We start from the raw sequence: 12,619 nt of genomic DNA on the forward strand, positions 1-12,619 counted from the left end.
GGTCAACTATGTGTGAACCATTTCAGGTAGTCAACAGACGATGGTTGACTATGTGTGATGTCATGGATACATTGTAGATGATCAACTATATTTGAACCTTGTTAGATAGTCAGCTGATGATGGTCGATTATGTCTGAACCATGTTAGGGATGCATTATAGGTGGTCAGCTATCTTCAAAAATTATGTATTTGTGAAATATTAAAAATTACGTATTTGTGACAAATATTATTAACAAAAAGTAAATAACATGTAATCTTTAAAAAATAAAATAAAATGTTGTTAAAAATATAATTTCATTTTAATAAAAAATAATGATCTTTTTTTTAAATTGAGAGTAAATTTATTTTTTAATTAAGAATCATGATTTTTTTTTATTGAAATATTTAGCATCATAATTCCTTATTTTTATAATCAAATTTTTTAAAATGAAGAATAACTTTGAGTTTTTAAAAATAGTGACAAAATATATTTTATTTTATGATAAGGTATTATGATTTGATAAACTAAAAATTATTTGTTACCAAAATTGGGAGAGACTATTTTTAAAAATAATTATGGAGTTATTAAGTGGTCGTTTATAACCATTAAATTAGAATGATATCAAAATTTAAATTGAACCTATGGGTAAAACTTGAGGATTTTTCGTGTGTATATGAGATTGGTTTTTAAGACAAATTTAAATAATATAATTAGTGCATTGTCTCTCTATTTATATTTCAATTACTAACTTTAATGATTGATTTTTAAGACATATTTATCCTAACCATTTAATTTATTATCATCACCAATTATAAACCAATAACAATACGATGTTGAAGAATAATACTTAATTAATTATTATATGTATGTTATATATATATATATATATATATATATATATATATATATATATATATATATATATATATATATATATATATATTTTGTATAAATTTATTAATAAATTTTGAAAAAATTGAAATTTTAGAAATTATTTTCCTTTCCCTCTTATATGCTGAAAGTTTCCCACAATTGTTGTTCCATTCCCTCTCATTTTCTAAAATTTTCCCTCTTCTATTTTCAGCTTAAATGGAAAAAAATTAAATTATATAAAAATAAAAATTTCAGAATTTTAAGGACCACTCTAACATTCACTTTCTCTCTGTTCTATCTTATCTCTCTCGTCTGCCTCACTCCGAACCTTCACTTTACTTGGATCGCTTCCTGCGTCGTCACAAGTGAAAATGGTGGAGAAGACCGGAGCCGGTAGGAAGGAAGAGGTGGTTACCAGAGAGTACACCATCAACCTCCATAAACGCCTCCATGGATGCACATTTAAACAGATGAAGTTTTATATTTATAAAAATGATTTTTCTTTCTTGTATGAGTTTTTGTAATATTTTAGTTTTATGTTTTGATTTAGATTGTTGGGTGTGCACTATGCAGATCTAGTGTCTGAAAGATGTTTAGATTTAACTTTCAAGTTATCCAGATCTGGTATTAGCAAGTAAAATAAATCTTGGAAGTTTTGGTTCACTTCAAGGTGTTTCATGGTAAATTTTTCATATATTTGTTTGATATTTGCAGGTTAAATAGATCTTGGTAGTTTTAGCCTGTAAATGATCTTGGTGGCAACAATCGAAGGTGGCTCGGAAACGCGTTATCATCGTCGGTGTGTGGTGGTGGTTCTACGACGAGCAGAGGAAGGCAATCACCGTGGTGTTACAGTCGATGAGGACGTCGGAGCTTTTTCGACGTAGGTTGTTGTTGTTGTGGTGAGGTTGAAGAAAGTGAAAAAATAGTTTTGACCATGAAAGTGCTTCTGAATACGGTTCTGAATCCTCACTCTGAGTTTTTCGGCTCCGGTTTTTCTCCCCCCCTTTGCAATGGATCTTAGATTTTCACTTGTAGGTGTAGATTAGAGATTCCGATTAGGAAAATTATTGATTTTACGTTTCAAAATTTATGATTGATTTTCGATTTGGTTTATGCGTTAGAATTCTGAGTTAGGAAATTAGAGATTCACTTTGTTACAAATTCTGAGTTGTAATTTGTATGTAATTTGATCTTGATTCAATTTATGTTTGATTTCCTTTTCTGGTTTTGTTAAGATTTCTCTGTAATAAAGTTTTGATGATGAAAATAAAATCTTTCCTTTTTGAATTTCACAATTTCTTTGATCTGGGCTTGAATCAGTAGTTGGATTAGGGGTTTTTTGTGATGCAGAAGGTTAGGGGTGGGGATGGTCGGCCGCCGTTGGTGATAGAGAAGATGAATAGTACTAGGGCTAGTTGACTTAGTCAATTGTTTAATAAATAAATAAAAATTAAATAAATATCTGAAACCTATATTAAATATTAATCAATTTTTTTTATTAATCATAAAGCTGGTAATAATAATAATTAATATAGTGATAATCTTTATCATTGAAAAAGTCATCATTTTTATGTTGGTTAAAAAAACAAAAAAAATCCATCCTAAAAATGTGGACAGCAAGCGCCCCTCTCCCCTTCTTACTTTTTTTTTTTGACATTTTTTCACTAATAAATATTTATAAATATTATTTGGACCAATATATTTGCTATATGTAAATATTATTTTTGTTTCGATATTATTTATAAAAATATTTTGATCAATCAAAAACTTATTTCCAGCTACTCATTAATTCGGAAGTATTTTAAATAAATTTATAAGAGACATATATTTCTCTTATTCACATTAATAACATATATTACTAAATTATTACATCAATAATATATAGCTCACTTTTACATATATTCTCTTAAAAATTATTATTAATAATATATAGCTCACTTTTACATATATTCTCTTAAAACTTATTGTATTTTAAATTAAAAATAATTTCAAAATAAAAATATTATTAATAAAAATAATTAAAAATAATAATATATTTTTTCTCGTGTTTAAATTCCTAAATTATTTTAAGTATAGCTACTTTTATTTTTTAATAATTGTACAAAAAAAGTAATTATTATTGTTATAATGATCATATAGTACAAATTTAAAATTTAATACCAATTAATATATTTTAATAAAAAATTTAATACAATTATTGTTAGAATTTTTTTGTATTAATCAACGACTTATAAACTGACATATTTATTTTTTCGTCTTTTTAAATCAATGACACCGATTTTTTTATTAATTATTTTAATAGAATTTGGATCAAAATATTTCTTTACGCGTATAATTAAAAGATTAAACATATAATTTAATACATTATTAACAATTAAAACAAATTTTATAATTATTGTTCATATAATTTAATACTTAATATTATCATCAATTCAAAAATAGTATAACAAAAATTAATTGAATAATTTAACATTATTGTTAATTTACATAAATATTAAAATACCTTGGAAGTTGATAAAAATAGGTTCTAAATTTAAATAGTATATTTATCTTTATATTTGATAGGATGCATCTATATAAGACCGCAATGTCTTTGTAATTCTTTTTAATTATTTTTTTAATCAATAACATAACATCTATTGTATTGTAAATATATTTTGTTGATTGAAAAATATCACAGTTTCTCCGTATTTGAAAAATAACACACTTTTTCTTATAATTAAATTAAAATTAAAATATTATTAATCTAAAAATTAAATACTATCTGTTTTTTTACCGAATTAAATACTATCTTAAATACAAATTAACTATTATTTATTGTAATCTTAATAAAATTTTGCTTTTAATTAAAAACAAAGTTTTACAATGATTATGAATGAATTAATATGTTTAAAAACTTATAAATATAATAAATTGATTTAAAATATTATTAATAAAAATGTAAAAAAAAAAGAATCATATTTGTAAGAGAAATAGCGTGAAACTAATTATTGTTAATAGTACAATAAGTATAGGTCAAATTATTTAATATTTATTTATTTAATAGTAATAAATATATGTGAGAGATAAAGAAGAAAAGAGAAGATGTGAGAGATGGAGAGAGAAATGAGAGCAATTCAACATGAGTGTTTTATTGAGTGTGGAGAGATCTATAATAATAGTGGTACACCTTATATCCACCTTATATCCAGTGGCTGTCATTGATTTGAAACAAAAAAAAAAAGAAAAAATGGTCTCTCACGGTGAGAGACCTATGGACATTGCCCACCTTAGACGGCGCCTAGGGTTTGGGGATGTTAGTGGGAAAGTTAAGGTTTTGAGATAGAGAGTGGGTTTGTGGCGATGAATTGTTAACATTTGAAAAGGGTTTTGGGTTTTTTGAGGGAATTGGTGTTGAATTGAAAATGAAAGTGGAGAAGGTGTAAGAATGAAAACTAGAAACAGAACACACACACACACAATTGAAAATTGAGATTGGGTTCCTAACAAAAATGAGAGGAAATGGAAATGTGAAAGTTGTAAGAGGATGTTTCTTCTATTTACGTACCTTGTTGGCTGGCTAGGTGAAATCGATAGAGCCGCAGCAATAGAGAATATCTGAAAATGGTTAGAAGCTATGAGCCATCCTCTGTTTTTTGTTGTACAACAATCTATTTTGAAGAAGAAGGAGGAAAACAAACATCTCCAAAGTGACTGAAGACTAAGATTCGTAAAATGAAACGAGCTTAATTTTTTTTTTTTTTTTTTTTTTTTTTTAATAAGCAATTTGAACCTAGCGGGTTTCGAACTTGAGACCTTGAGAGGAGCACACTCTCAAGGCCCAAGCGTTTAGTGAGCGGAACATAATATAATGGGACAATTATTATTCTATTTTTCAGTATTTATTTTTGACAGAATAAAGTAATTTCATTCCGTTTAAGAAGAGAGTGAAAAAATAATATAAAATAATAAAATAAGATGAAATGTATTCTATCTTTTAGTTAATTCAAACCATAGAACATAAATTTATATAATTCCTTTCTATCATATTCTATTAATCTTGTATGGGTAGTTGGGTGGAATGAAATGATAAATAATAAATTTTTATTGTTTTAATTAACAAATAATAGATAAATAATAATTGAAGTAGAATGGAACATAATAAAATCTATTTCATCTAATTCTTCTATTTTGTTTTGTTCTATCAAATTTTAAAAATTACACAAAAAAGGAATGGAATCTATGTTCCATTATGCTCCACTACACTTCACTCTATAATGTTTCATTTCGCTTCGCTCTGTTATATATAACCAATTCAAATATAATCTTAGTCTATTGTTACTGGGTAAATGAAGATGAGATGAGAGAATAATTAATATTATATATGTTTTGTTCAATTTATAAGATGAGCATCAAAAATAAATAGAGGAGAGCAAAACCCTTTCTGGTCCACTTTTTGTTTTTCCACAATTTAGGAGAATTTAGAAAATAAGATGTTTCATATTAATTATAATTATATTTATATATTTATCTTTTATATATTTATTTAAATATAAACTTAACTTATTAAAATATAAAAATTATATTTTTGACATATTTTATCTGGCTCATACATGGATAGTTGGTTATAATCGGAGTACGCATTCATGAACGACAAGAGTTTGTAACTTACTAAACTTTCTACCAGCTTATTTATGTTTGAAAGGGGATATAAATCTTTGGAACATGCTCGATTGAGGCTAGTATATTCAACAAATATTCTTCACTTTCCTTAGGCTTTTTTTTACTGATACGACATTAGAAAGTTATTATGTGTATTTCAATTCGGAGATAAAGTTAGAATTAAGCAAGTGTTGGACTAACTTCATGGTTACTTCAACCTTTTCAGATGATTGTCTTCTTCTCTAAGCCATGTATCAAATGGAAGGGTCGATATTCAACTAATGGCATCTGACATAGTCAATGTCCAATATCTCGCTAAGAGAGATTACGAAAAGGACATAATTGGCTTTGAGACACTCAACAAGCCCCTTTTTCACTGTGGGTGGTAGATCAACGCCTATATAAATTGTCTGTGTTGGTTTATCATTAAGTTTGATGATTTCAAACTCAGCGTAGAACTAGCCTCAAGTTCTTAGTCTTGATCATCATGTAGGATTTCGTCTTCTCGCACGTCAAATTCGACTATGTCAACTCTTCACGGACATTCTTATTCCCCTGTCAATTAGAGGTGATGATCGTCGTGAGAGGAGTTTTCAATACTATTTTGTGGAGTTAAGGAGTCATTGAATACTATAAGGTTTCTACCTTCACACGAATTCAAAAATTTTATGTGCAATCCTAATCTCATGCAGACTCTGAGGTACATTAAGTCGCATGGAGTTATAGATTAAAGAGAGACAGAATCTCAAGTTTTACATGAGATATCATATATATGAATTAGTAATGGAGGTTCCCTTTCATTTTGGCGTGGAGTGTAAAAGACCATCTGATGATATCTAACGATAGGTGACAGACCAATTATCATGGAGTTCCATAATAGGAATTACATTGTACCTTCGGAATTTTGGTTGAATAATTAGGTCATCTTTTTTTTTTTACCAATGGTCGACCAAGAATAGATGTTAAAATGTCAATTTACAAAAATAAGATACTTCATATATGTTCATTGCATCAAAATAAAATGCATGACAAATATTTGTTCCTAATAAAATAAAAAAATACGCAACAAATACTTGTTACTAATAAATATTATAAAAATATGAAATATACACAATCATTGATATAAAAAAAATAGGTGATGTTGTTTTTCATTGGTTAATGTAAAGAAATATAAATACATATCTTGCCATCAGTAAAATTGAATGATTGTCTCAGAGTTTGTTGCTCCTTATTAACAAACATAAATGGGTATCTCAGAGTTTCGTGCTAATAATGTGTTATGAGTAATAGAATTATGTCTCTCAAGCATCTTACTATTTATTTTATAATAGACACAAATTTGTATAGTTTTGTAGTTTCTTTCTTTTAAAATAAAAAATAAAAGATAAATATTTAAATCATAAAATTAAATTCATTTAAATTTTGCATTGGTTCAATAGAAAACATATTTTTTACTATTTATATTATTAATTTTAACTCTATCAATTAAATGTATGTTAGGCTTATTTGGTTTATCAAGTATTAGTTAATATATTTTGGAAAGAAAATATTTTTAGTAATGGTAGCATTTCATCTACTCAATCTACTTTTTTCCCATATTAACAAAGAAACACATACTTTAATTTAAATTGTGCACAAAAGAATAAAGGTCGGTTTGGATTAGTTTTAAAAAATGATTTCTTTTATATTTTTAAAAATAATTTTTATGAAAATTTAATTTTAAAACAATAAATTTTTTTTTACTCATTTTCAATAAATTATAAAATTAATCTTGACATTTAGTAGTTATCGACATTGAAATGTGGAATAAAACCAACTTAATGAAGTTGCTTTGGAACTTGAGTGGCAAATAAGATTCTCTTTGGATAAAAGGGATACAAGCGTATTATTAGAAACGGAAATCTGATGGATTTCCAGAGTAAAACAACTGATTCCTGGATTGTGAAGACCGTACTAAGTCAGAGGGATGATCACACACAAATGAAAGATTTTGACGAAATCATGAAAGAGAGCAATCTCAACATGGGCAAGATGTATAGGAAGCTGCAGGATTATAGAAAGTGAATTGGAAAAACCTTATGTACAAGAATAATGCGAGACCTCGCGCCAACTTTATTCTTTGACTTGCTTGTCACGAAAGATTGGCAACAAAAGACAGATTATGTAAATTTGGTATGACCGACAATACAAGTTGTTGTTTCTGTCCAGAGGTAGAATCAATGGACCATTTGTTCTTCGAATGTGGAACCATGAAGAAAATTTGGATGGAAGTCCTTCATGGTACAACAAACACTTTTTTCTCTCTCAATAAACTAAACTTTGCTAACAAGGATATCCGATCTACGGTCATCGAACAACAAGCCCTAGATTTGCGATCACCAAAAAACAATTTGTAATCACCGAACAATAATCAACAATCACCAAACAACAATCTGCAATCAACAACCACGGAAATAGATTAAATCTAAGCCAAACAATAATCTACAATCACCAAATGACACATAATCACAATCAAACGAAGAAGAACAAGAATCAATTGCGATCACAGCACAACAATGAAAATCTCCATGACGAAATAACGAATTGGCAATCAAAAACTTAGAATCGCAAGCAACTACAAGGTTTCGATTTCGAAAGAAAGGATTTCAAAACAAACACAAACAAAGAACAAGATTACAAGAGTGAACCAGTGGATTGTCGTTGTTCAGCCAAGATAACAAGACTTTCCAAATTTGATCGAACCTACTGATATCATGTCAGGAAAATTAGCTTGATGTCTTTCTCTATTGCATTCCAAACTATATATAGTCGTATCGGTAATTACAGGTAAGTATAAATTATAATGACAAATATTCTATTGTCTAATTTATCTAAATTATTACAAAAAAGTAAATAACTTACATTAGAGAATAAGATCAATTCCTAATTAACAATCTTCTTCGATCATTAGAGAATTTTCACCACGGCATCAAAAGTCTTTCCATGATGACCATCATCAACCATTCAGTAACTCTCTATTTGGATACAGAATAGAATGGGAAAGCATTGATGCTTATAATTTCAAGAGTAAGTGTAATAAACAAAGATGAATAATTAAATGATTTAGTGGCATCAATAACCAAAATGAATCAGAAAAAGGACCAAATGCTTTTGTTACAATGTAAATATCAATTTGGTCCATCAAAATAGTCACTGTCAATTTAGTCCATGAATTTCTATATAAATAAATTCATTTAAGTTCTCCTATTGGTCAATTTTGTGAGGGACCAAATTCATTTTACTAATTGTATTATTCTGTATATTTCGTCCATGGGAACATTTTAAATAGCTAACATACAAAGCAATAACACAATATCTATTCTCAAAACTACTTATCAACCATCCATAAAAAAATCATCAAGTTCTCAAAATCCCAACCATCCACAATAACATTTTTGACATATCAAGTTCTAAACCATGTGTTGTGTTCCTTGTCAGGCAGTTGTATGAGCTCTATAATTCTACTATAGAACTTATCAATCCAATTCAAATTGAAAGTAGAAGATGATGTTGATACCCTTTTAGCAGAATGTCAATCAAACAGCAACCTCAGTCCATACAAAAAAAAATGCAGACAGCCAAAATTTGATCTGAAACAATATTGAAATATGTCAAAGAATTCCAAGAGGATAATGTCACTTAGTAAATACCAATAACTAGTGCATTTCTGACATACTATATCTAAGAGGTGGATAATGTCAATATGTGGATAATATCTAAGAGGTGGAAAATGCCACTAGAAAGTCTACTACTGGCTCGTGTATGTTCTTAGGAAATGCTCCTATTTCTTGAAAGTGTGAGAGACAAGATTCAGTTTCAAAGTCATCTATTGAAACAGAATATCGTGCAGTGTCTGATGCTTGTTCTAAGATAATATAGATGTGTGGTCTTACAGAACTTGGATTCTCTCAAGCACAACCAACTTTATTGTATGTTGACAACACTAGTGCTATTCAAATTACAGCAAATCCAATTTACCATAAACGAACGAAGCACGTCGAGGTTGATTGTAACCCTATCCGGGAAGTCTGATCACAGAGTCATCAATCTACCTCATGTTTCCACATCTGTTCAAACAGCTGACATCTTCACTAACACATCGACATGTCAGCGACACAATTTTTTAGTTAGCAATGATACTTGTTGATTTACCACCATCAATTTGAGGGGGTGTCAATAGGTTTAATTTAAGGTATGCACTTGTTATTGGTATTTACTAAGTAGAATAGTTGTGCATAAATGTATGTATTGCAATAGCTCTTTTTTGGGCTAGAATTAGAACTATTAATTAGTATATTAAACTGCATATATGCATATATGTTAGTTGCAGATTTATTAGGCTGAGTCAGCCATTTAACTTGTAATTTAATCTGTATTTATATGAGAATTCTCCTAAGGGAGAACACTCGGTTTTCAGACCTATATCTCTCAGTTTGACAGATAAGATATTCCTCTTAGTGGCTCAAGAAGACAACAAATATTTTGAATCTCATTGTACATCAGTAGTAGAAACTATACTAAACCTTAGTTTGAATTTTGAAATACAGACGTGTATAGAGCCAAAGGAAAACTATATAGAAATCAGAAGAATTACTTACCAATAATGCATAAGCCTTCTTCAGAAATTGTGTGAATCTGCAATGTTGAATTTATTTACACTGTTAGTTGGAATAGTATGACATAAACAAAAGATGAGTAAGCTCAACAACTCAAATAACTCCGTCGATGTCGTTTAAATAATTTCAATTTAATCAAATCTTATTTTCTTTAAATCAAATGAAACATATCAACTATAGTTTTCTTTATTTTTTCTTATCCTATCTAATTCAAATTACTTCTCACGTCTTATTTGCAACATCTGAAAAACGATGCTTTGTAAGGATAAACTATAGCATGATACTGATTGCATAGTGTGTTAAATAATTGCAGTAGAAAACTATGACTACATGGTTTTGAATAGCTAAGATATCAATTAAAACAAAACCAACATTTAACTGAGTTAGGAACAAAAAGTATTTAAATCGAATAAGATAACAAGTTAAGGCTAAAATACCTGCGGATTTGTTCATGACATGTCAGTTTTGTCCGTCGCATGTGCGAGATTCAGTTTTTGTTCATAAAGCTTTAATAGATAAGATGACTCCTCCTTGTAATGTTTTATATATCTGTCAAGGAACAACTTATCGTTAACTACCAATGGAGTAGTTAAGCTTGCTTTCTTATGCAAACCTTTCTTCAAAAGATATTGCACAACATAGGCCCTTGGTATGATTCTTCTCTCTAGACTGGCTCCCAAAACCCTTGGTAATTTGGCAATGGCCATAGCATCCCAACCCAACTCGTCGACCCAAAAGCTCATGACTAAATTAATTTTATCAATGGATGTTAACATACAATGAGGATGCTTTCTAAACGCTTGAAGAACATCTTCGTCAGACCAACCCCATTTCTTAAAGGCATCAACTTTCTCTTTCCACCTGGTCTCAGTTACTGTCCTTTTGGCAAGCAACGCTATTGCGAAACAGGAACCTGAAGGATCAAACCCCAAATCCTTCACTTCCTCCACCACCTTGAGAATACCAGCTGTGGTGAGTATCTTGCTATGCTTCCTAAGCAATCTTGCAATGTTTGAGTCTATCAATCCATTCTCAATCAACATTCTAATGTTCTGCGGCACGCGATGGTCGCTGAGTATAGTTGGATTTTGAACTACACAAACAACAGTATCCTTGTCTGATTGCAAGAATCTATAAAGCAATTCATAGACCGGTACAATATGATTCTCCAGGCTCGGAGACAGGATCACGGGCCCCTTGCTGACAAGGTTAACGATGTCGGATTCAGAAGCACCTTTGGAGAGTAAAAATTGAAACTTTGGCAAGACCCTTTTGGAGGGGTTGCAGGAAAGTAGGCCAGGTGCCTTGGCAATCATATTGCGTAATTGGGAATCTGAAAAACCGTGGTTTTTGAAGAATCTGAGAACTAAATCAGGGTTTTGGGATGTGGTGAAATGAAGACGATAGGTGGAGGAAAGTTTGGAAGCAAATTGTGGGGAGAATCCAAAATTGTGGATGAGGTAGGATACTGCAAATGAGGTTGAATTGGAAGTGTTGGTGCAGAAATGGAGAGAAAAGGGTAATGGATTTTTAGGGGATGGTGAGGAAGTTAAGGCCTTGAGGTAGAGAAGGGGTTTATTGCCGTGAGTTTTCAACATTTTGAAAGCAAAAATTAAGTTGAATTTGAAGGTGAAGAAGGTATATGATTTTGCGAGAACACGTGAAAACTGGGAGCGAAAATGTAAATGAAAGAGAGGGAAGAAGATGGATACTTGTTTCGCAGGTGAAATTCTTACAGCACCAAAATAAGAATATACTTTTGAGAGAGTGTTTACCAACGACTACTCACAATATTATATATATATATATATATATATATATATATATATATATATATATATATATATATATATATATATATATATATATATATATATATATATATAGCAACACTCTCTCAAATACTCATTTTTTAATTGGTTGAAGCATGTATGGGTCCCCACAGAGAGTATTTGAGAGAGTATAGAGGAGGGATCAAATTACACCCGAAAAGTTACACCACGAGTTACACTCATTCAATAACTACATTTTGAATTAATAGTTTTTAAATTCAACCGTTGGATTGAAACATAATATCATATAGATCATACCTATAAAGTTTGAGCTTAATCTATAATGATTTACTATGTCATTTAATTACATCAAAATTAACGTTATATGAAAGCTCATTTTGACGTTAATCTTTGGATATCTTGATCATATAGTAAATCATTATAGATTAAGCTCAAACTTTATAGGTATGATCTATATGATATTATGTTTCAATCCAACGGTTGAATTTAAAAAATATTAATTCGAAATGTAGTTTTTGAACGAGTGTAACTCGTGGTGTAACTCTTCGGGTGTAATTTGATCCCTCCTCATATATATATATATATATATATATATATATATATATATATAGTTCTGGATTGGGCCAAGATTCGGCCCAGTCTACCCATAAAATAAGATTTCAACCACTAGTACG

At 29.4% G+C, this 12,619-nt stretch overlaps 1 protein-coding gene across 3 annotated transcripts; it reads right to left on the bottom strand.

The window, feature by feature from the left end:
- Positions 1-7,558: 7,558 nt before the first annotated feature.
- LOC131595183 (uncharacterized) lies at positions 7,559-11,919 on the bottom strand. Of its 3 annotated transcripts, none has more exons than XR_009281743.1 (4): positions 10,590-11,919; positions 10,135-10,171; positions 9,054-9,126; positions 7,559-7,929 (listed from the first exon to the last, which is right to left on the bottom strand). XR_009281743.1 is itself a non-coding variant. In XM_058867471.1 (3 exons), the coding sequence occupies exon 1, from the start codon at positions 11,748-11,750 to the stop codon at positions 10,602-10,604; it is 1,149 nt and encodes a 382-aa protein (XP_058723454.1). In that variant the 5' UTR covers positions 11,751-11,919; the 3' UTR covers positions 7,559-7,929; positions 10,135-10,171; positions 10,590-10,601. The 3 variants fall into 3 exon arrangements, 1 of the variants encoding a protein (XP_058723454.1); XR_009281742.1 differs by having other exon boundaries at positions 8,399-9,126; XM_058867471.1 differs by lacking the exon at positions 9,054-9,126.
- Positions 11,920-12,619: the final 700 nt, after the last annotated feature.

The sequence above is a fragment of the Vicia villosa genome, linkage group LG4 (assembly GCF_029867415.1).
Source record: "Vicia villosa cultivar HV-30 ecotype Madison, WI linkage group LG4, Vvil1.0, whole genome shotgun sequence".
NCBI lineage: Eukaryota > Viridiplantae > Streptophyta > Magnoliopsida > Fabales > Fabaceae > Vicia > Vicia villosa.